Source organism: Sapajus apella, unplaced genomic scaffold, assembly GCF_009761245.1.
Source record: "Sapajus apella isolate SASKATOON/1434 unplaced genomic scaffold, GSC_monkey_1.0 scaffold175, whole genome shotgun sequence".
Lineage (NCBI taxonomy): Eukaryota > Metazoa > Chordata > Mammalia > Primates > Cebidae > Sapajus > Sapajus apella.
In genome coordinates, this window is record NW_022437115.1 from 124,529 (window position 1) to 149,419 (window position 24,891).

Consider the following 24,891-nt stretch of genomic DNA (forward strand, 5'->3'; position numbering starts at 1 on the left):
GTGGAGTCACGCGGGATTTTCTGTGTCTGTGTATCTGACCCCGCTAGGGGCCTCTGTGGGTGGAGTCACTCAGGATTTGATTTGTCTTTTGGTGACTGACTCATTTCAGTCAGCAGCGTCTTTGTTATGCACCAAACGTGTCCCCCAAATTCCTACATGGAAGCCATGACCCCCACTGTGACCAGATTTGGAGACAGGGCCTGTGAGGCATAATTAAGCTGAAATGAGTTCCTAAGCCAGGCATGGAGGATCATACCTGTAATCCTAACACTGTTTGAGCCTAAAAGCTCAAGACTAGTCTGGGCAACATAGTAAGACCCCGTTTCTACAAAATATACAAAGATTAGCCAAGCATGGTGGTGTGTGCCGGGGGTCCTAGCTACTCTGGAGGCTGAGGTGAGAGGATTGCTTAAAGCCGGGGAGTCCCAGGCTGCAGTGAGCTGGGATTGGGCCACTGCACTCCAGCCTGGATGACAGAGCAAGACCCTGTCTCAAAAAATTTAACCAACTATGAACAGCAACAGCAACAATGAAAGGAGGTGTTAGGGGTGGGGTCCTATGCGGCCGCCATTCACAGGGAGTGACCCCAGGAATGCCCACGCACAGAGGGATGACCCAGAGGACACAGGAGGAGGCAGCATCCGCACACCCCGGGGGGGCCTCAGGAGGAGCCAGCCCTGGACACCTCAAGCTCAGACTCAGTGCCCAGAACTGAGAGAATAAAGTGCTGCTGCTTTTGGTTTTGGGATTTCATTTTGAGACAGGGCCTCACTCTGTCACACAGGCTAGAGTGCAGTGGCGCAATCTTGGCTCAATGCATCCTCTGCCCTCTACCTCCTGGGCTCAAGCAATTCTCCTGCCTCAGCCTCCCAAAGTGCTAGAACCACAGGTGTGAGCTACTGTGCCCAACCAAAACTACCTCATTCATTTATTTTGAGATTGAGACAGGGTCTTGCTCTGTCACCCAGGCTGGAGTACAACGGCACGATCTCAGCTCACTGCTACCTCCGCCTCCCAGATTCAAGCGATTCTTTCGCCTCAGCCTCTCAAGCAGCTGGGACTACAGGCACGCACCACCATGCCCAGCTAATTTTTGTATTTTTTTTTTTTTTTTTTTTTTTTTTGAGATGGAGTTTCGCTCTTGTTACCCAGGCTGGAGTGCAATGGCGCGATCTCGGCTCACCGCAACCTCCGCCTCCTGGGTTCAGGCAATTCTCCTGCCTCGGCCTCCTGAGTAGCTGGGATTACAGGCACACGCCACCATGCCCAGCTAATTTTTTGTAATTTTAGTAGAGACGGGGTTTCACCATGTTGACCAGGATGGTCTCGATCTCTTGACCTCATGATCCACCCACCTCGGCCTCCCAAAGTGCTGGGATTACAGGCTTGAGCCACCGCGCCCGGCCAATTTTTGTATTTTTAGTAGAGACAGGGTTTCACCACATTGGCCAGGATGGTCTCAATTTCCTGACCTTGTGATCCGCCTGCCTCGGCCTCCCAAAGTGCTGGGATTCCAGGCATGAGCCACTGCGCCCGGCCAGCTCTGCTGTTTGAACATGCCCATCTTTATCCTTCCCTCGTAGCCCAAGGAAAGTAACACAGATGGGCTCCAAGGGGCCCCTCCCTGAGCAGAAAATGGCAGGAGGTTTTGGCTTTGCTGTTTCCAAGGTGTTTCAAACAGACAAGACGCGGGACACAAGGAGAGAGAGAATTCCGTGACCAGTGGATATTAACCAGATGGCTGTGAGCCGAGCATGAGCGGGAGGGACCAAGGACGCACGAGTTCAGCCCTAGCACAATGCCACACCGTCAGCCACAAGGGCCGTGGGAAGCCTGGGGGGCTGTACCTGCTTGCTGTCCTGCTCACTGGCCTTCAGGCCACCCTCGGCTGGCAAGTCTCTCCGCTTGGCCTGCAACAGAAAAAAAAGTCATATGGAGAAAAAGCAGGGAGAGGCTGGGCACAGTGGCGGACGCCTATAACCCCGGCAGTTTGGGAGGCCGAGGCAGGCAGCTCACAAGGTCAGGAGATCGAGACCATCCTGGCCAACACCATGAAACCCCATCTCTACTAAAAATACAAAAAGTTAGCTAGGTGTGGTGGGGCGTGCCTACAGTTCCAGCTACTTGGGACGCTGAGGCTGGAGAATCGTCTGAATCTGGGAGGTGGAGGCTGCACTGAGCCGATCACTGCACTCCAGTCTGGGCAACAGAACGAGACTCGCACAGACACAAGCTCTGCTCAGAATTTACAAATATGCTAATTTTCTTTTTTTTTGAGACACGATCTCTCTCTCTCTCTCAGGCTGGAGCGCAGTGGCACGACCTCCCTGGCGCAAGCTATTCTCCTGCCTCAGCCTCCCAAGTAGGAACACAGGTACTTGCCAGTGCACCTGGCTAATTTTTCAAAGCTTTTTGTAGAGACAGAGTCTCGTTATGTTGCCCAAGCGGGTCTTGAACTCCCGACCTCAAGCGATCGTCCCACCTCAGCCTCCCAAAGTGCTGGGTTTATGGTCATGAACCACCAAAACCGGCGAAGATGCCAGATGTCGAAGGTCCCATGAAACAGAAGAGATGCCTGAATCTGCTGGCTCCCCGTCGGTTCTCCAGAGTTCCATTTCTTTTTTTTTTTTTTTTTTGAGAGGGAGTCTCGCTCTGACACCCAGGATGGAGTGCAGTGGCGCAATCTCAGCCCAATGCAACATCCGCCTACCAAGTTCAAGCGATTCTCCTGCCTCAGCTGCCCAAGTAGCTCGGGTTACAGGTGCACGCCACCACACCCAGCTAATTTTTGTATTTTTAGTAGAGACGGGTTTTCAACATGTTGGCCAGGCTGATCTCGAACTCCCAACCTCAAGCGATCCGCCCACCTCAGCCTCCCAAAGTGCCGGGATGACAGGCGTAAGGAACTCCGCCCAGCCTGAGTTCCATTTCTTACACTTGAATGTGGCTCTCTGACCCTGGGCTGGTCCACGTGAAGGCAAGGCGCAAGCTCTGCACTCCCTGAACCAGCCACAGCGTCAAACCCCAAACGAAGCCATTCACCTAAGGCAGAGGCTCAGCTGAAACAGTGAGAAATATATGAAGGAGTCAGAGTGTGCCACCCCCAAAACATGCCACTCTTCGACAAAAAGATTATTTTGAGTAGAAGGCAGCAGATGCCGGAACATCCCTCTGCCTTTCCTTCCTGCCCTGAAGCTGGGTGTGAATTCCCTTTGTAAAGGTGCCTTCTCCCATCTCCAACCAGCAGGAGAGGCTGCAGACTGAGCCTGAGTAAACCAACCTCACTGAAGTTGCTCTCATCTCCCATCACTTTCCCCCACTTTACCTTTCCATCACTACCTTCCTAGGAGCCCAACCCCCTTTTCCCTTTTTCTCTTTTGAGATGGAGTCTCACTCTGTCACTCAGGCTGGAATGCAGTGTCGAGATCTCGGCTCACTGCAACCTCCGCCTCCTGGGTTCTAGTGATCCTCCTGCCTCAGCCTCCCGAGTAGCTGGGATTACAGGCACATGCCACCATGCCCGGCTCATTTTTGTATTTTTAGTAGAAATGGGTTTCACCATGTTGGCCAGGCTGGTCTCAAACTCCTGACCTCAGGTGATCCACCCCCCTCAGCCTCCCAAAATACTAGGATTATAGGCGTGAGCCACTGTACCCAGCCTTGTGGCAAGGATTTTTCTAGACTCTTCTAGAAGGGCCGCAAACTCCTCAGACTGCCTTCGACCACACTACTGAGAAGTCATAACCATCCACATCCCTGACAGTTACATTAAACCAAAGAACACCGGGCGTCACTCCGGGAACACCGTTCACTTACGTTACCCGGCTGGCTGCTGCCGGTGGAGGGACTCCCAGGGTGGAGATCGCGGCAGCCCCAGTCATTCACCATCCCCAGGCTCTCTGCAAGGATAGGGGAGCAGCGGGCTCTGAGGGCGGCTGGTGGGCGACAGTGACACGTGGAAGTCTCCGCACCACATGTGAGGGCCAGGCGCACACGGCCTTGTCACTATCATCCCTCCAGGGTGTGGCAAGAGGATGGCTGGGCAGACAGGGGACGCTGGGGCAATGGGACCCTCGGGCCTCAGCCTTAAGGTTTTCACGTGTTTAACACTAAAAGCAACGTTTACAATGTGAACAAGAACAGCGGCCCTCCCCACTAAAATGAAAAGCAGAAGGGAAATCTGAGCTTGTGACCACACTCACAAAACCTAGAGCCCAGATCCTAGGGCCGAAAGGAAGAACTCACTGGAACGTGGGGGAAGGCCGAGTGGGTTCCCACTGGGGCTTGCTTCTGCTGCTGGGAACTGATTATGGACCATGTAACTCCCAAAGCTAAGCCACATCCTCCAGATAGCTAACAGACAGGAAAGCACGCTGGCCCTGAGGCCGCCTGAGCAGCCACTGCTCGAGGGTCTCTGCTGTCTCCTCTGCCTGGGGTGCACAGACCCCCTTACTCCACAAGGGCAGTGCTCCTCGGTGGGCGGCCCAGCAGGACAGCAGGCTCAGGACAAGGCCCAGGCAGCTGTGGCAGAAGGACCCAGCTTGGACGCCCGGGAGGCAGGTGGAGGCACCAGCCAGCTCACACCAGGACTCAGCCTCGAGGCTCAGGGCCCCAGTGCGCCTGGAGACAGCATCCTACCAGGCTCCACCATGATTGGCCCACACCTGCATGGAGGAAGCCCAGCCTCAGGCAGCACAAACATCCTCCCACCCCAGGGGGCCTCCACGGGCAAGTCGGGGGCTCCCAGGCCCCCGCCATGGTGCTGAGCTCCCGCCCGCCTTCCAGGTCCACATGGCCAGCTCCGGGTCACCAGTGACTCCAGTGAGAGTCTGCAGAGCTGCTGAGCCCGCCAAGGTGAACCTGCCACAGGGACGGCCACTCACTCTCCACGTGTGCAAAGGCGCAGAAGGGGCCGCGCGGGCAGTACCCGGTTTGGCGAATGTCGTTGCATTTCGTAGATTTGTAGATCTGGGGGGAAAATGAAATGGAGAGGCTGGATTGGAAATGGGATACCGTGGGACAATCACAGCTGGCGTTACCCCACAGTGGAGAATTAAGCTCCAAATCATGACAAGAGGCCCATGAAGAGAGGGGTGTGGGCCCTGCCCTCCTCCACTGTGCACCTTGGTCGCCACATCCCTCCTCTCTGCAGAGCCGACCCACAGGGGACACGCACAGGTGTGGGGCCATTCCCCCAGCACCTACCCTCACATTACAGGCAAAGCCATTCCCTTCTCGGTATTTTCTGAAAGACGCACCAAATACAGTCTGGTATGCAGCAGGCGGCTAATAAGCGAGTATTAAAGGAACATGTGTCTGTTCCATAGCCAGTCCGTCTGCCACTTCACCCAGGGTGACAGACACTCTCATGAGGTCAACACCACGTAAGACCCAGGAAGGGACAGACCACCCTGGAAGCACCCAGTATGCCCTAGGAGGGCCTGGCCCAGCCCCTCCTGCTTCACAGTTCTCAGGGAAGGACGCGCGACTGGCACAGCTGGCGCCCAGTGCCCACACCGGCCAGGAAGCCTTTCCTGACCTCCGGCCTGACTTCACCCGCTATGGCCCTCCCACCACTCAGACACCCAGTGGGGGCTTGTTTGTTTGTTCATTTTGTTTTTTGAGACGGAGTCTCATTCTTGTTACCCAGGCTGGAGTGCAGTGGCACAATCTCGGTTCTCTGCCACCACTGCCTCCTGACTTCAAGTGATTCTCCTGCCTCAGGCTCTCAAGTAGCTGGGATCACAGGCACATGCCACCAACCAGGCTAATTTTCCTGTTTTTAGCAGAGATGGGGTTTCACCTGTAGTCCAGGCTGATCTCAAACTCTTGACCTCACACAATCTGCCCGCCTCAGCCTCCCAAAGTGCTGGGATGCCAGGCGTGAGCCCCCCCGCCCAGCTTGTTTTGTTTTTAATACAAATCTGAGTATGCTCCCTTGGCAGCTACACGGCCAATCGTGAACACAGCAGCCCTGTGCCATCCATACCCTGCACCCTCCAGAGGAAGCACAGGCCTGGTCCCAGCCCAGGCTACCCCCTTCAGCCCCAGGAAGACCCCGCCTGGGAAGAGTTGTTTACCTGGGGCGGGGGCCAGGTGGGAGAGTTTATCTCACTCAGGATTTATGGTATAGCTATGGGCCACGTGGTGCCAGCTCTGCTCAGGGGGTGCTTGAGACCAGGGTCCACTGCAAGGACGGGCAGCCAGGCCTGTGTTACCGAACCCAGAAAAGGCCCCGGATACTGGGCTCCCGGCAGGCCCCTGGTGGCACTGTGGTGTGTGTGGTCACCAACACCCAGAATGCATGAGGCTGTGACCCTATCCTGGGAGGGAAGGTGGGAAGCAGCACCTGGGCCTCCCAGCACATGTGCCTTCCCCTCAGCTGAGGTTTTACTTTTTTCAGACAGAATCTTGCTGTGTCACCCAGGTTGGAGTGCAGTGGCGCAATCTCAGCTCACTGCAACCTCTGCCTCCCGGGTTCAAGTGATCCTGATGCCTCAGCCTCCTGAGTAGCTGGGATTACAGGTGCACATTACCACACCCAGCTAATTTTTGTATTTTTAGTAGAGACGGGGTTTCACCACGTCAGCCAGCTGGACTCAAACTCCTGACCTCAGATGATCCGCCCACGCTGGTGTCCCAAAGTGCTGGCATGACTGGCATGAGCCCCCCACACCCGGCCTGAATACGTGTGTTTCCACTGACATTTTCTCCCTGCTTTTTTCCCATGTGACTGTTTTTTCTGTTGTAAGCCAAGCAGAGAGACGTGCCTGCCGCAGGGAGCCCAAAGGCCAGCAAGCTGGTACAGCCCCACAGGTTTCCAACAGCCCTCCTGCCAGCCCTCGGCCAATGATAGCCCTGTTCTTTCTGTGTGATGAACCACGCTGCAAACCCAATGACTTCCCCCAGGCCTTCCAACAACCCACGCCTGGGGTGGTGGGAGGGACGTACCTCGGGGTGGAACTGCTGCTCTGTGCGGGAGTGGCAATACTGGCAGCTGTCACCGCCGTCGCAGCGCGAGGGCTCCCCCCACTCATCCCCGTGCTTCACGCTGGGGCAGGGCGTGGACCTGGGGATGAGCATGTGTCAGGGGACACGGGAGGACACGGCCACGGGGGGCCCAGGTGTATCTGCCTCCCACCAGGAGGGGCCTTGGGCACAGTGCCCTGGAGTGACTGGTGACCCAGCTCTACACTTAGGGACATGCAGGCCTGGCCGGTGCCGGGAAGGGGTTGGGACCCCAGGGATGTTCTTCACAGAATTTAACTTGAGCCTGGGTTGGAGCCTCCCTCACGGATGAAGAGCGAGGGGGAGAAACAGCCGAACCTCCTGCGGGCAGTGAGGCTGGGCGCCCAGACAGCGCGGAGCTGTCTCCTGGCCAACTTTCTATAAAAAGGAAGTGAGATTTTTTATCCCACCATTTGAAAATCCTCACCAATTTCAAATGCCCAATGCTCCCACTGCAATAAGCAGAGACTGCACCGCTGCACTCCAGCCTGGGCGACAGAGGTAGACTGTCTCATAAAAAACGAAACCCTCTCCTCTTGTGCAATTTCTAGCAGCTTTATTATAACTTACGTGGAGTTATGGAAAACACGATGCCTGTCGGAGAAAAGGATTTTCCTTTTCTTTCCATGATGGGCGATGACAAAAACCTGGAGGCTGGTTTGTGCTTTGTGCTACAGACATTCAGGTCCCTCAACTCTGAAGCCACTTAGACGGAGAATGAATTTAACGTGGTAAAATAAGGAGGGGAGGTGTCCTTCCCACGGGAGGCACAGGGCTCTCCAGGGCAAGCGAGGCAGCATCAGGTCGTTAAAAAGAGGAGGGTGGACCGGGCGCGGTGGCTCATGCCTGTAATCCCAGCACTTTGGGAGGCCGAGGCCGGCGGATCACGAGGTCAGGAGTTCAAGACCAGACTGGACAACATGGTGAAACCCCGTCTCTACTAAAAAATACAAAAATTAGCTGGGCATGGTGGCTCGTGCATGTAATCCCAGCTACTTTGGAGGCTGAGGTAGGAGAATTGCTTGAACCAGGATCCAGGAGGCAGATGTTGCAGTGAGCTGAGATCACACCACTGCACTCCAGCCTGGGCTACAGAGTGAGACTCCATCTCAAAAAAAAAAAAAAGAGGAGGGCAGGCTATCTGCTCAAAGGAAGAGCTGGACACAGACAGGGCCGCAGGAAGGCCAAGACCACGGCCCAGGCCTCCAGACACCCTGTGGGGTCTGCGCCCTCCGTGGCCCCCAGGTGCGTACTGCAGACCGGAGGCAGGCGGGGCCACGCACAACCAGAAGGCGGGGCTGGAGTGAAGAGGAGGAGGGGCTTCAGAGGCAAGCCGGCTGCACGGGCCCCAAACCCACGGGCCAGGCCCAGGGGAAGGTCAGGCTCAGGCGGTGGAGGAAGGTCCTGCGTGTACCCTGGGCAGGGCGACCCTTGGGGTGCAGGCCCCAGGACTCAGCCTAAGAACCGGGTGCTCTGGCCGCCAGCTGTTAAGATGAGATCAACCCCAAGCGATGAGAATGCAGAGCGCCTGGCAGCTGGGGTACGGAGACAGCACGCAGCCCACAGCCTGGAGAGCGCGGCTGCAACAGAGGCGTGAGTGGGGCACGTGGGGGTCCCAGCTGGCTCGGGGTCCCTACTGCTGTGCTCCGGCCCCTTGCCTGGCAGAGGGGCCCTGGCAGGGGACTGCATGGGAGCCACTGAGCTTGGGTGGGGAGGCCAGTCCCAGGACAGGCTAGGGCCTCCCACAGCCAGTATGCTGGGAGACACCTCCCCTCCTGGGAGTGACAGTGCCACAAGGCAGCCCTCCCATGAGAACCCGGGGGAGGGCAATGCGGGCCACGGGGCGGGAAGCACACCCCCCTGCCAGGATCCTGCAGGCTCACCTGTACTGGAAGGTCCGAGGGTTGCGCCGCCTGTCCCTGCTGTTGTGGTAGTGCGGGCACGCGTAGCCCTGGCGGCACAGGCGTGGTGGCTTCGGGCACTGCTCCGTCTTGTAGCTGCCCAGCACAAAGTTGGCATCTGAAAAACGGGCCACACAGTGCCTGTGCAGTATCACTTCAGGCAACACTGGGCACAGAAGCCCGAAGGTGGAAGGCCCGGCTGTCGCCAACGGACAGAGCCATAGGAGGACTCAGGGAACACAGACACACACTGGGGCACACGCGGACTTCAAAGGACTCACGCTCCACGAGGGAAGCTGGGCCCAAAGGCCACACTGTGTGGTTCTGCCTACATGACAACAACCACCCACAACTGGAGAACCCACAGAGAGGGAGTGGAACAGAGACCACCAGGGGTCGGGGGGAGTCCTGCTGTGGGTAGCCGCTTCCTTCTTGGGAGGTAAGAATGTTTTCCACCTAGATAGAGATGATGGTTGCACAGCTTTGTGAATATGCTAAAACCACAGAAAATGCCACACATGAAGCCTCATGCACGCCAGAGCCTCCGGGTGACAAGCACCTCACCGCAGGTTCCCTGTTTGTAACAAGCGTACCTCACGGTGCAGGAGGTTCACCGCAGGGGAGGCTGAAGCGCAGGGGCGTTTGGGAAATCTCTATTTTTCCACTCAGTTTTGCTGTGAACCAAAAATTGCTCTAAAAAATAAAGCCTTTTTTTTTTTTTTGAGACAGATTTTGGCTTTGTCGCCCAGGCTGGAGTGCAATGGCACAATCTTGGCTCACTGTAACCTCCGCCTCCCAGGTTCAAGCAATTCTCCTGTCTCAGCCTCCCAGGCAGCTGGGATTACAGGCGTGCGCCACCATGCCCAGCTAGCTTCTTCTATCTTTAGTAGAGATGGAGTTTCAGCGTGTTGACCAGGCTGGTCTCCAACTCCTGACCTCAAGTGATCCACTTGCCTCAGCCTCCCAAAGTGCTGGGATGACAGGTGTCAGCCACAACATCCAGCCCAATAAAGTCTCTCTTTAAAAGTCACTCACTGTATGTCACATAAATTTTACCTCAAGTTGAAAAACAAGCCATGGGGTCGTTTAAAAACAGTAATTGATGGGCAAAGATTCCTAAAAATCATATCCTTTCTTGGGCTAATAGTTCACACCTTATTGATACATGCCGTTCTTTACTGCACCTGCTCGGTGTGGCTGGGCAGCCAGCAAGGGACACAGCCAAGAGCGTCAGCCCCTAAGTGCCGGTATGATGCCAGACATACTTCCAAGATCAAACCTGACATCCTGATACCAACGTGCACATCAGATTCAATTCAAATAGCTTTTCTTTTCCTTTTTTTTTTTTTTTTTTGAGACACATCCTCACTCTTTCACCCAGGCTGGAGTGTAGTGGCACCATCTTAGCTCCCTGAAACTTCCGCCTTCTAGGTTCAAGCAATTCTCCTGTCTCAGCCTCCAGAATAGCTGGGATTACAGGTGTGTGCTACCATGCCCAGCTAATTTCGTTAGTAGAGATGGGGTTTCATCATGCTGCCTGAGCTGGTCTTGAACCCCTAAGCTCAGGTGATCCACCACCTTAGCGCCCCAAGTGCTGGCATTACAGGAGTGAGCCACCACGTCTGGCACCCAAATAGCTTCTTTTTCCTTTTCAGACGGAGTTTTGCTCTTATCATCCAGGCTGGAGTGCAATGGCACAATCTCAGCTCACTGCAACCTCCGCCTCCCAGGTTCAAATGATTCTCTTGCTTCAGCCTCCTGAGTAGCTGGGATTACCGGTGCCCCCCACCATGCCCAGCTAATTTTTAAATTTTTAGTAGAGAGGGGATTTCACCATGTTGGCCAGACTGGTCTCAGATTCCCGACCTCAGGTGATCTACCCGCCTCGGCCTCCCAAAGTGTTGGGATTACAGGAGTGAGCCACCACACCCGGTCAATATCACTATTAAACTACTGTATTATTCAGCCCCGAAAAGAAACGAGAGCCGGCACAGTGGCTCATACCTGTAAGGCCAGCACTTTGGGAGACCAAGGTACAACAATCGCTTGAGCCCACAAGTTCAAGACCAGCCTGGGCAACATAGTGAGACCCCATCCGTACTAAAAATGTTAAAAATTAGCTGGGCATTGGTGGTGTGTGCCTGTAGTCACAGCTACACGGGCGGCTGACATGGGAGGATCGCTTGAGCCTGGAAGGGCAACACTGCAGCAATTTGTGATTGCACTACTGCACTCCAGTCTGGGCAAGAGAGCAAGGTCCTGTCTCAAAAACAAAAAGCATAAGGGGGGCCAAACAGGGTGGCTCCCGCCTGTCATCCCAGCACTTTGAGAGGCTGAGGCAGGTGGATCACCTGAGGTCAGGAGTTGGAGACCAGCGTGACTAATATGGCGAAACTCCATTTCTACTAAAAATACAAAAATTAGCCGGGCATGATGGTGCCCACCTGAAATCCCAGCTACTTGGGAGACTGAGGCAGGAGAATCACTTGAACCCGGGAAGTGGAGGTTGCAGTGAGCCGAGATCGCACCACTGCACTTGAGCCTGGGTGACAGAGCGAGACTACATCTCCAAGAAAAAAATAAAAGATGCATTCTTTTGATTATGCGTATTTTGTCACTTTTTTTTGAGATGGAGTCTCAGTTTGTCACCCAGGCTGGAGTGCAGCAGCAAGATCTCAGCTCACTGCAACCTTCACGACCCTGGTTCAAACGATTCTCCTGCCTCAGCCTCCAGAGTAGCTGGGATTACAGGCACACACCATGACAACTGGCTCATTTTTGTATTTTTAGTAGGGATGGGCTTCACCATGTTGGCCAGGCTGGCCTTGAACTCCTGACCTCAGGGGATCCACCCATCTCAGCCTCCCAAAGTGCTGGGATTACAGGCGTGAGCCACTGCACCCTGCCTTAGAAGATTTTTTTGGAATCAACTCTCCCCTGCTATCACCTCATCTGTGTGCTGGCCAGGAATGCAGGTCCCCAGCCCCGAGGAAATGCCCCCAGGGCCGTGCGTTTTGACCACGCCCAAATATCTGAAAGCTGCTTTCTGGAGAATGCCCCAGAGGCACAGGGCTGGGGACTCTGCTGGACACCACGGGTGGGTGCGTGGTGGTGCCCTGGCTCCAGGACAGGATACCCCACCGGTTGCCGTGGGAGTTGCAGACCCCCTCAGCTGAGCACTTGGTCAATGGCTGACCCCACTGAGACACTAGCAGGTGAAGAGGTACAGAGTAGATGCAGGGGAGGCACCTGGGCCCAAAGCCCACTCAGCACCCACCCCCTGTGGGAGAGGGGTTGCTACTGAACTCCATGAGCCTTGGTTTCCCCATCTGATCGCCTTGCACATAAACTAAGACAGGCTGTCCCCGTACTGTCCCCACCATTCTCAGCTGCAGCCGTGGAGTTACCTTGCCATCTGGGGTCTTCACTCAGGATCTTCTCAATCATGGCCTGGCTGGCCAAAACCCCAGGCTGCAGATCCGGGATGCCGTCCCCGCTGCCCAGCTGGCCGTTCTGCAAGGCTTCCTGGGCCTGCAGCTCCCTGCGAGCCGAGGACACGGTGGTCACGGCTCTGCATGCGGAGCCTCTGAAGCTGAAAGGAGGTCACTGGAGTACACACTCCCCTCCTACCACTACACAGAGACGCTGCCTCCCGAAGGGCTCAGGTGTGTGGGGCGCTCCTCTGCCCTGATACACAGTCCTGATCCAAATCCCAACCACTTAATTTTGTTTTTTGTTTGAGACAGGGTCTGGCTCTGTCCCCCAGGCTAGAGTGCAGTGGCGCAATCACAGCTGATTTCGGCCTCCACTTCCTGGGCTCAAGCAATCCTCCCACCTTGGCCTCCAAGAGCACTGGGATAACAGGTGTGAGCCACTATGCTCGGCCCCAACCACATAAGAGCGGAATTTTGTTGAGGCAGAATTTGCCTTCCTGCAGCCCAGGACCATGCACTGAGTTCATTCTCCTGCAAAGCAGTGCCTCATGGCCTCAAACCCTCCAGACTCCGGGAAAGAAACACCCAGTGAGAAGAAGTGAGAGATCATCTCATCAGAAACAACATCCAGGCCTGCTACTCACCTGACGTCACACACGGGGGGCCGCAGGTCCAGGGGGCCGTGTGCAAAGGCACAGTGCAGCCCGTTCTTCACGCAGTGGCCCCTCGCGTCCGTCTCGTGGATGCAGGTTCCTGTCTTATAGTAGCGCAGGTGGTACTTGCGCTCCGTGTCCCCCGTCGTCCGGTGCAGGTAGGGACACCTGGGAAGCAGAGGGGCACACGGTGCCTGGTTCTCACAGACCCAGAGGCAGCCCTAAGCTCACACAATGCCTGGTTCTCACGCACCCAGAGGCAGCCCTAAGCTCCCTGAGTCCACACCCTAACAGCACCTGGCAAGCAGTGAGTTCCTTTCCCTTCTCCCAGCTTCCTGTTCTGATTGGAAGGACTGACATCACATGCTCCAAAATGTGGACCTGCCCAGGTACACAGACCACCACAAACCCCCAACCACACAAAGCTGGAAAACACAACAGCGAATTTCCACAAAGCTCGTCCTTCCTAACAAACATTGAAACCAGTGTGGGAAGTAAAGTCCATGTCCCGCATGCAGGCTGCATCTCCTTCCTGACCAGTCACTGTTAGAAAGTGGGGGCCCTCCTGTCCAGTGTCCTGCTGCTCTCAGAGACCCCAGGAGGGAGGCAGGGGAGGGGAGAAGCACAGGGCCCTGGACAATGCTTGGGAGGGATGGGCAGGAGAGGAAGCAGATGGCATGATGGGGAGCACAGGTGAGGTGGCGTCATCATCACATGGGATACCTGCAGGCTCAGAGCAATGCTCCCAGGGAGTCACAGGCAGCTCCTGGAACAGGATGGGGTACAGGGGAAGGGGGAGCAGCTGCCAAGGTTCAGGCAGCATCAACAGAGATGGGGAGACAACACGAACTGCTCCTACATTCTGGGCATCTCCAGGTAGGTCACTCCAGAGGGATGTGAGGGGACACCCAGAGGACCCTGAGTCATCAATGGTGCCGAGCCCTGGCTGGTGATGGAATCAGAGTGGCCTGAAGGCCAAGGCAGAGGATGACGGGGCCCTCACTGCAGGTCCCCACACGTAAGGACTCAAACTTCACCTCCAGCTCCAGCCAGGGAGCTTTGTGAGGGTCCCGCCCACCTCGCTGTGCATGGGACTGGAGCTCCTGCCAGAGATGGCTGGGAACCAAGAGCGACCCAGCAACCACCTGGTTTAGCGCCATTCTCTAAGGTCAAGGAACACAGATGTTCAGAGAGTTCAGAGAGATGTTCGCAGAGTTCAGAGAGCCCCACCCAGGCCTCACTGGGCACCTGTGGTGTGCCAGATGCTGAAAGCTGAGAGTGCACAGAGGCTGATGAAAGGGTGCCCGGCCCGACCTCAGGGTCCTGGGAGCCAGCCAAGCAAAAGTCAAATGAGAACGCCACCCAGGGACCCAGCGATCCCGCTCCTGAATTCACATCCCAGAAACGCAAAGGCAGAGTTGTAAGCAGACACCTGCACACACACAGGTTCACAGCGCATCATGCACAGGAGCAGAGAGGTGGAAACCACCCAAATGGGCACCGACGGAGGACTCAATGAGCAAAACGTGGTCTCCTACCAACACAACGGGACAGCGTTCAGCCATGGAAGGAAGGTCGGCCACACTGGCTCACATCTGTCATCGTAGCACTTTGGGAGGCAGAGATGGGAGGACTGCTTGAGGCCAGGGGTTCAAGACCAGCCTGGGCAACATGGTGAGTCCCCATCTCTACAAAACATTTAAAAATTAGCTGGGCGTCACGATTCCCACCTGTGGTCCTAGCTACTTGGGAGGCTGAGATGGGAGGATCACTTGAGCTCAAAAGGCCAAGGCTGCAGTGAGCCGTGATTGCGCAACTGCACTCTGGCCTGGACAACAGAGCAAGACTGTGTCTCAAAAAAAAACAGGGGAGAAGGAGGAAGGGAAGGGGAAGGGCGGAGGAAGGGAGGGAAGAAGGGGGGGAGGGAAGGATAAAAAAAGAGAAAGAGACAGAAAGAGAAAGGAAGGAAGGATGGAAGCAGCAAGCAAGTTGGGGCATGGTGGCTTACGCCCGTAATCCCAGCACTTTGGGAGGCCGAAGCAGATGGATCACCTGAAGTCAGAAGTTCAAAACCAACCTGGCCACCATAGTGAAACCTCATCTATACTAAAAACACACTAATTAGCCGGGTGTAGTGGCGCATGCCTGTAATCCCAGCTACTTGGGAGGCTGAGGCAGGAGAATTGCTTGAACCTGGGAGGTGGAGGCTGCAGTGAGACGAGATCGTGCCACTGCATTCCAGCCTGCGTGACAGAGGGACACTCCATCTTAAAAAAAAAAAAGAAAGAAAGAAAGAAAAAGATTAGACTTGGTATCTGCCAACACAAGCAGCAACAGTAACTCTTAGACGTGGATATTTGGAAGTCTCTCTTCCCATCAGTTCCTCATGGAATGCATAGTGGGGACCCAGTGAGGCACACCCTGGATCCACTCAGATCCAAGTTTCACACTGCCTGAGAACAGGGGCCGGGGAGGCCCCACAGCGCAAATGGGAAATGCCAGGCCTGCCAGGTGATACCACCAAACAGAGCTCTGAAAAGAAGACAGAGGCCAGGTGCAGCAGCTCACGCCTGTAATCCCAGCACTTTGGGAGAGGAGGTGGCAGATTACTTGAGCCCAGGAGTTCAAAACCAGCAAGACCCCGTTCCCACAAAAAATACAAAAACACAGCTGGAGGTGGTGGTGTGCACCTCTGGTCCCTGCTACTCTGGAAGCTAAGGTACAAGCATCACTTGAGCTCAGGAGGTTGAGGCTGCAGTGAACAAATTTGTGTGTCACCCTGAAAACGCTGCACCACAAAAATAGGGTGAGCCTATTTTTTCCTGAGAACAAAAGACCCGGGGTGGCTGCAGGGCCACCGTGCAAAGGTCTGGCAAGGATGGCCTCTGTTCTGTGGCTGCACTAAAAATGGGCCTAGAGGCTGGGCATGGTGGCTCATGCTTGTAATCCCCGGACTCTGGGAGGCCGAGGCAGGTGGATCGCTTGAGTCCAGGAGTTCAAGTCCAGCCTGTGCAACACAGCAAAACCCCATCTCGATTAAAAATACACACACACACACACACACACACACACACACCCCCCCCAGCTGGGCATGATGGTGCACCTGTGGTACACACACACACACACACACACACACACACACACCAGCTGGGCATGGTGGTGCACCTGTGGTACAAACACACACACACACCAGCTGGGCATGGTGGTGCACCTGTGGTACACACACACACACACACAACAGCTGGGCATGGTGGTGCACCTGTGGTACACACACACACACACCAGCTGGGCATGCTGGTGCACCTGTGGTACACACACACACACACACACACCAGCTGGGCATGGTGGTGCACCTGTGGTACACACACACACACACACACACGCCAGCTGGGCATGGTGGTGCACCTGTGGTCCCAGATACTCTGGAGGCTGAGGTGAGACAATCAGGTGAGCCCGTGAGGCTGAGGTTGCAGTCAGCCGAGATTACACCACTGCACTCCAGGCTGGGAAACAGAGCCAGACCCTGGCTCAAAAGAAAAAAGAAAACAGACCATAGACCCTGGAGAGGCCCGGGAACCCATGAGGCGCCTTTTCTGCCTTTTTCTTTTTTCGTCTTTCCTGTTTCTTTACCAGAATCTGTCTGAAGAGAAAAGCAAGCGCCTGGCCCCTCAGCAATAGCCCAGCGGCCTCAAAGCCACGCCCCCACGGGAGCCGCCCCGCCCCCAAGTACACGACGGTTCCCACGGGGGCGGGGCTTCACACAAGACCGGGGGTGGCCAATCGCGGATGTGCAGGGGAGGGGCGTGTCCCGCAGAACAAAGGGCCTTTCCCGAGCGGGGCGGGGCGGGGCCGGAATCCCCACGAAGCCGGTAGGACAGACACGGCGTGGGGTGCAGCAAGGGGCGGCCACCCATTTAGGAAAGGGGGCACTGTGGGGGCGCTCACGGAGGCAGGCACCGGAGAGGGTGCCCACAGGGGATAGGGGAGTAACCCGAGAAGTGACCTGGGAGACCACAGGAGGCGGCAGAGGAGAGATGACAGCAGGGGCTGGGGGAGGGCACCCGCCACTGGGGGAGGGAGTGAAAGCAGAGGTACCTGCAGGAACTGGTGATACTGGGGCTGCCCCCAGGAGGGGCTGACGCTGAGGTAGCAACTGAGCAGGCAGCGGTGGAGTGAGGTGCCAGCCTGCCCAGGAAAGGAAGCACCAGCAGCGGGGGGGGGGGGGGCCCTCCTGGAGTCCCAGTCCTGCTCTGCCCCGCAGCTCAGCCCCAGGGCCTCCAGCCAGAACCAAGAGCAACAACTGACACTGGCTAAGAGTGTCTGCTCTCTGATACATATTCATGTGTAAAGCTGGTGGTGTCAACACCCAAAATAGAAATTTCAAAAACCAACGAACTAAAGAAAAGGAAGACCTTGCCTTGATCTGAACGTTCATCTATTTACGAAATCCGAGGCAACCCTTAGTGAGAACCAGAACGGGTAATTCAACAGGACAAATTGGCTATGCCCTTTGTGCAGTGATGAGAAACTCCCACTCCAGTGGAATGAAGGGTAATTATGGAGCAGAGATTCCCAGAGGAAACAGCCTGTCAGATACTTCCTAAAAGGCCAGCTGAAGCAAACATGCTACAAACAAAATCTTAAGATAATCTCCTCGCTGTGTGTGGATTTACCCAGGATGCATCTAAAACAAAACACCCAACAGGCATCTGAGCCCCACTTACCACCCTCAATTATAAACTGCAAGCCATTTAGACAGCTGGCTAATATTTCTGTAATGCATAATCACATGTTACACAACTGCTACGTGAGCACAGCTTGAAATGACCACCTGGGGACAGGTGCTCATGGCAGCACTGTCTGTCCCTGTGAGAACTGGACACCACCCTGTGCCTAGCACTGGGGCTGAGTCCACAGCAGGACACCCAGGCTCCAGAACCAAAACAGTTATGAAGCTGGGCACGGTGGCTCACACCTGTAATTCCAGCACTTTGGGAGGCTAAGGAGAGCAGATCACCTGAGATCAGGAGTTCAAGACGAGCCTGGTCAACATGGCAAAACCCATCTATACTAAAAATATAAAAATTAGCCAGGCATGATGGCACATGCCTGTAATCCCAGCTACTCCGGAGGCTGAGGCAGGAGAATCGCTTGAACCCAGGAGGCAGAGGTTACAGTAAGCCAAGATCATGCCACTACACTCAAGCCTGGGAGACAGACAGAGACTCCGTCTACAAAAAAAAAACAAAAAACAGTTATGAAAAGATGCCTTCTTGCCAGGTGCAGGAATGCACACCTGTAACCCCAGCACTTTGGGCAGCTGAAGTGGGAGAACTGCTTAAGTTTGGGAGGTCGAGGCTGCAGTGAACGGTGATGGCACCACTGCACTCCAGCCTGGGCAACAGAGCAAGACCCTAGCTCAAAAAAAAAAAAAAAAAGAGGGCTGGGCAAGGTGGCTCATGCCTGTAATCCCAGCACTTTGGGAGGCCAAGGCGGGAGGATCATGAGGTCAGGAGTTCAAGACCAACCTGGCCAACATGGTGAAACCCCATCTCTACTAAAAATACAAAAAATTAGCTGGGTGTGTGGTGGGTGCCTGTAATCCGAGCTACTCGGGAGGCTAAGACAGAATTGCTTGAACCCAGGAGGCGGAAGTTGCAGTGAGCCGAGATCACGTCCCTGCATTCCAGCCTGGCGACAGAGCACTGCCAATCACGCCACCCTGGCGACAGAGTGCTGCCAGTCAATCAGTCCCCCATGTTCAAAGGAGTGGGGTCAGACAAGCTGGGTGCTGGTCTCCGCACGTCCAGGACCCCCACATCAGAGTTAGGCAGCAGTGGCCCCACTTGCAACTCAGGATCACAGGTCTGGGCAGATGATGGGCTTAACCAAGGGAAATTAGAGGCTGAGCTCGGACATCAACTAGACAAATACCTGCCTTTGAAAGTCCCATGTGCAGATAACAGTGGCTCAAAAAGCAATGCAGTTATGCACTTTCAGAACTGCCTAGAAGTACATCACCATCCTAACCAAAATGGGCTGGCTACATTATTTCATGTTTAGGCACCAACCTGCCTTAAGAATACTAGGGTAGGGTGCAATGGCTGCACTTAACAATCCCTGCAGTTTGGGGAGGCCAAGGCAGGAGGACTGCTTGAAGCCGGGCGACATAGTGAGACTCTGTCTCCACAAAAAAAATAAAAACTGAGCCAGAGGTGTGTGGTGGCTCACACCTGTAATCCTAGCACTCTGGGAGGCTGAGGTGGGAGGATCACTTGAGGCCAGGAGTTCAAGACCAGCCTGGACAACACAGGAAAACCCCATCTCTATTAAAAATACAAAAAAATCTGCCAGGCGTGGTATAGAGAGTCTGTGGTCCCAGCTACTCCAGAGGCTGAAGTGGGAGAATCACCTGAGCCCAGGATGTAGAGGCTGCAGTGAGCCGACTGGTACCAATGCACTCCAGCCTGGGCGACCAGAGTGACACCTGGTGTAAGTGACACAGCACTCCTGTGGTCCCAGCAGCTCAGGAGACTGAAGCAGGAAGATCACTCGAGCACTGGGGGTTCACGCTGCAGTTAGCAGTGTTTGCGCCCCTGCACTCCAGCCCAGACCACAGACCAGGACCCTGTCTCATAGAACAAAAACCACCAGGCGGTTCTGACAATACCACTGCCTCTGGAAAAAAAATAAAATAAAATAAAAACAGGCCGGGCACGGTGGCTCAAGCCTGTAATCCCAGCACTTTGGGAGGCCGAGGCAGGTGGATCACGAGGTCAAGGATCGAGACTATCCTGGTCAACATGGTGAAACCCCGTCTCTACTAAAAATACAAGGAATTAGCTGGGCATGGTGGCGCGTGCCTGTAATCCCAGCTACTCAGGAGGCTGAGGCAGGAGAATTGCCTGAACCCAAGAGGCGGAGGTTGCGGTGAGCCGATATCGCGCCATTGCACTCCAGCCTGGGTAACAAGAGCGAAACTCCATCTCAAAAAATAAAATAAAATAAAATAAAAACAGCCAGGTGGGTGGCTCACCTAAGGTCAGAAGTTCAAGATCAGTTTGACTAACATAGTGAGACCCTGTCTCTGCTAAAAATACAAAAATTAGTGAGGCCTGGTGGCGCATGCCTGTAATCCCAGCTACTCGGGAGGGTGAGGCAGGAGAATCGCTTGAACCCGAGAGACGGAGGTTGTAAAGAGCAGAGACTGTACAACTGCAGTCCAGCCTGCGTGACAGAGAAAGACTCCATCTCAAAACAACGAAAACAAAACAAACACTATTTAATTAATGAGCAATTAAAAACATTTCAGTATTTAAAGAGTATAACACCTCTAAAAAAAATTAGAAAAATTTATCCCTTGGGTTACGCATTGTTGAAAAAATAAAGGAATAAGGACTTCAATTCACAAGGGTCTCCACACTGAAAGCAGCCTTCAACGGGAAGATCCCTGGACAGTCGGCTCCTTCCAAAAGATGCTGGAATGGAGACGTCAAGACCGCAAGTGCCATTTCTCTACTAGGCAGGAAGAGACCACCCTCCACCCTCTGCGAGCAGCCCACAGGAAAAAAGCAGAACCTGACACCACCTCCCGCCGGTCTGTGAATATACAATCTGACTTGGATTTTCCCTCCTTTCCCATTTTACATATTTCAAAATAAAGACATCTGTTCGTAACACTATTAGGAAACTTGTAAAATAAAATCAACCAGAACAAAACCTTCATTTTGCAACTTTAAAAGTGCTAGAGGCCTGGCTCAGTGGCTCCCGCCTGTAATCACAGCACTTTGGGAGGCCAAGGTAGATGGATCACCAGGTCAGGAGATCGAGACTATCCTGGCTAACACAAAATACAAAAACAATTAGCAGAGCATGGTGGTTCGCACCTGTAGTCCCAGCTACTCAGGAGGCTGAGGCAAGAGAATCGCTTAAAACGGGTGGGTGGTGGGGCGCGGAGGTTGCAGTGAGCCAAGATCCCGCCACTGCACTCCAGCCTGGGCGACAGAGAGTGAGACTCCATCTCAAAAAAAAAAAAAAGGGGGGGCCGGGCGCGGTGGCTCAAGCCTGTAATCCCAGCACTTTGGGAGGCCGAGGCGGGTGGATCACGAGGTCAAGAGATCGAGACCATCCTGGTCAACATGGTGAAACCCCGTCTCTACTAAAAATACAAAAAATCAGCTGGGCATGGTGGCGTGTGCCTGTAATCCCAGCTACTCAGGAGGCTGAGGCATGAGAATTGCCTGAACCCAGGAGACGGAGGTTGCGGTGAGCCGAGATCGCGCCATTGCACTCCAGCCTGGGCAACAAGAGGGAAACTCCGTCTCAAAAAAAAAAAAAAAAAAAAGAAGTGCTACATAAATGAGTCTGCACATAAAATAACTTTACTATCTTTTTTCAATTAAAATGAATATGTAAACATCAAGAAAGGAAACACAGGCACAGTGGCTCATGCCTGTGATCCTAGCACTTTGGGAGGCTGAGGCAGGAGAATCATGAGGTCAGGAGATTGAGACCAACCTGGCTAACACGGTGAAACCCTGTCTCTACTTCAAAAAAAAAAAAATACAAAAAATTAGCCAGGTGTGGTGATGTGCACCCGTAATCCCAAGCTACTCAGGAGGCTGAGGCAGAAGAATCGCTTCAACCAGGCAGGTGGAGGCTGCAGTGAGTTGAGATGGTGCCACTGCACTCCAGCCTGGGCGACAGGGCAGGATTCCACCTCAAAAAAATACATAAACATCCCAGATATTCTCCATAGTGTGAATATTCTAACAAGCTCTCTGCGTGGAAAGCATCTGACCACTGCAAAATGCTCCCAAACCTGGTCAGGCGCAGTGGATCCTGCCTGGAATCCCAGCCTTTGGGAGGCCAAGGTGGGAGGACCACTGTGCCCAGGAGTCTGAAACCAGACTGGGCTACAGCGAGAACCCAGTCTCTACAGAAACACAAAACAACACACAAAAACAACACACTTGGCCAGGCATAGGTTCTGATGCAGGAACTGTGTCAAATCAAGACGGGGAAACAGCTGGCCACAGTGGCTCACCCCTGGAATCCCAGCACTTTGGCAGGCTGAAGCAAGAGGATCACTTGAGCCCAGAAGTTCAAGACTAGCCTGGACAACGTAGTGAGACCCCATCCCTACAAAAATTACACAAAGCTTGCTGGGGTGGCATGAGCCCGTAGTCCCAGCTACTTGGGAGGCTGAGGGAGAATCACTTGAGCCTGGGAGTTGGTGGTTGCAGTGAGCTGTGTCCCGTCGTTGCCCTCGAGCCCTGGTGACAGAGCAAGACCCTATCTCAAAGTTAAAAAAAGCAGGAGATGAAACAAAACTGGATTGAGTCACACAAGCGTTACCCCTAAAACACACACAGTCTCTTGGGAAGTGGCCTGAAAACAGTAACTGTCTCACCACCATCCCTGGTCACTGGAAAACTTCAGAGAATAATTACCACTCCCTCTACAGCGGCCAAGCATGGACACCAGGTATCCACGGAGGGTCCAGTCCTTGTCCCCGGGTAAAGCCCACCCACCTGCCTCTGGCTAAGGGTCCAGACCCCGTCCCAGGGTGGAAGCTCCCAACCTGCCTCTGGCTGAGTGTGCAGGCGCCGTCCCCGGGTGGAAGCTCCCAACCGGCCCCTGGTTGAGGGTCCAGGCCCCGACCCCGGGTGGAGGTCCCCTCCTGCCCCTGGCTGAGGGTCCAGGCCCCGACCCCGAGGGGAGGCCCCCTCCTGCCCCTGGCTGAGGGTTCAGGTCCCGACCCCAGGTGGAAGCTCCCAACCTGCCCCTGGCTGAGAGTTCAGGTCCCGACCCCCAGTGGAAGCTTCCAACCTGCCCCTGGCTCAGGGTCCAGGCCCCGTCCCCGGGTGGAAGCTTCCAACCTGCCCCTGGTTGAGGGTCCAGGCCCCGACCCCGGGTGGAGGCCCCCTCCTGCCCCCGGCTGAGGGTCCGGGCCCCGACCCCGGGTGGAGACCCCCTCCTGCCCCTGGCTGAGGGTCCGGGCCCCGACCCCGGGTGGAGGCCCCCTCCTGCCCCCGGCTGAGGGTCCGGGCCCCGACCCCGGGTGGAGACCCCCTCCTGCCCCCGGCTGAGGGTCCAGGCCCCGTCCCCGGGTGGAGGCTCCCACGCCCCCCGGCCCTTACTCGTCGCCGTCGGGGCACACGCCGGTGGCCTCGTTGTACTTGGAGCAGTACACGTCGGGGCTGTAGTTGAAGGTGCCGTCGCGCCTGCGGAGGGGCCTGCGGCGCCGCTGGTTGAGGAAGTGCCAGTGGAAGCAGGTGAACGGCCTGTGCTGCGCGCACTTGTGCTGTGAAAACAGGGGGCACTGCTCCGTCCTGAACTCCTTCAGGTACCTAGAAACAGACAGCGCCGCGCTCGCTTCCGCCGGGCGGCCCCGGGGACTCGTGGGCGGAGGGACCCGCCGGCCTCAGGTGCCCCGCCCCGGGCCCGACCCCCACTCCGACTCCTGGCGGGCCCCAGGCGCCGCCCCCCATCCCGCGCAAGACGCGACCGTGCCCGCACCTCAGAGCCCAGGCGCCCCCCAGGCCCCGGGACCGCGGTGACCTCAGGCGGCGGCCGCTGGAGCGGAGGGTCCCGGTCCCGAGCCCGCGCCCGGCCCCCGGCCCCCGACCCCCGACCCCCGACCCCCGACCCCGGGGCGGTTCCTCCCTCCCCAGCGGCGCGGGGACCCCGGAGCCCAGGCGCCGCCCCACACCCTGGGCGCCGCGCTCCGACCTCGAGCGGCGGCGGCCGGAGCGGAGAGGGTCGCGGCCCCCCAGCCCGGGCGCGGCGCGGAGGCCGGGGGCGCGCGGGGGCGGCGAAGGGGCGGCGCAGGCAGCGCGGGCCCGGGCGGGAGGCGGCGGGCGGGACCGGGGCGGGCGGGGGCGCGGGCCGGACGGGCGCTGACCTGTAGTGGGTCGGCTTCTCAGTCTGCGGGGGGGACCCGCTCAGCGCCGCCGCCGCCGCCGCTTTCGAAACCGACGGCATTTTCAGTCAAAACAATGCAACGCGCATGCGCCGCGCCGGCGCCCCCGCCCCCGGATCTCCCCCCCCCCGGGCCCCGCCCCCGGCCCGAGACCCCGGCCACGCCCCCAGCCCCCGTGCCCGGCCACGCCCCGCCCGCCCCGCCCCCGCAGCCCCCGACCCGGATCGCCGGTGGGTGGGACGGGACCCTCCCTGCCTGGGGGCTCGCGTGGGACCCGCGAGGGTCGGTCCCTGCTGGGACACGACCCGGCATCACCGAGTAATTTCCGTGAATTAATCACAGGAGTTGTATCTGCATACAGCGGCTCTTCCACAAACCAAGCGAGAGGCTGATGTCAAGGGAGCCGGGCACACGGGTCACCACTGGGGCGGGAGGGCGAAGGGGTCCTGGCCTCTGTGAAAAGGAATTTGTGCCTTTTGGAGCACTGACCTCAAACACTTATTCGAGCATTTATGTACAAAGGTAATTATCGCAGTTATTTAGCAAAACACTTGAGCACCGCCCCCATAACAGCCCAGTAGCCGGATAAAAGGAAAACTCTTAAGTGTTATGTACGATTTGATAGAAACAATGTTTCCTAAGAATTTTTAGTGACAGGAGGTCAGCCGCGGTGGTTCATGCCAGCACTTTGGGAGGCAGAGGCAGGAGGATCACCTGAGATCAGGAGTTCGAGACCAGCCTGGCCAACATAGTGACCCTCCCCCCCCATTAAAAATACAAAAAAAAAAATTAGCAGGGTATGGTGGCACACGCCTGTAATCCCAGCTACTCGGGAGGGTAATGCAGCAGAATCGCTCGAACCCGGGAGGTGGAGGTTGCAGTCAGCCAACATTGCATCATTGCACTCCACCCTGGGTAACAGAGTGACACCCTGTCTCAAAAAAAAAAAAAAAAGAAAAAAAGAATTTTTA

General features: G+C 55.9%; 1 protein-coding gene across 7 annotated transcripts in view; it reads right to left on the reverse strand.

Moving 5' to 3' along the window:
- Positions 1-24,036, reverse strand: part of UNKL (unk like zinc finger) — a 45,860-nt gene extending 21,824 nt beyond the window's left edge. For 2 of the 7 annotated variants that reach the window (XM_032268095.1, XM_032268092.1), the window contains exons 1-9: positions 23,903-24,036; positions 23,139-23,348; positions 12,988-13,164; positions 12,317-12,450; positions 8,892-9,027; positions 6,952-7,069; positions 4,884-4,968; positions 3,817-3,899; positions 1,848-1,910 (exon numbers count right to left, since the gene is read on the reverse strand). In XM_032268095.1, the coding sequence (XP_032123986.1) occupies positions 1,848-1,910; positions 3,817-3,899; positions 4,884-4,968; positions 6,952-7,069; positions 8,892-9,027; positions 12,317-12,450; positions 12,988-13,164; positions 23,139-23,348; positions 23,903-23,982 (1,086 nt within the window). In that variant the 5' untranslated portion in view covers positions 23,983-24,036. Of the gene's footprint in view, positions 1-1,847; positions 1,911-3,816; positions 3,900-4,883; positions 4,969-6,951; positions 7,070-8,092; positions 8,493-8,891; positions 9,028-12,316; positions 12,451-12,987; positions 13,165-15,189; positions 15,274-23,138; positions 23,349-23,902 lie in introns of those variants that run through there. The other 5 variants (XM_032268093.1, XM_032268096.1, XM_032268097.1 and 2 more) reach the window with 5 other exon arrangements.
- Between the last annotated feature and the right edge of the window lie 855 nt (positions 24,037-24,891).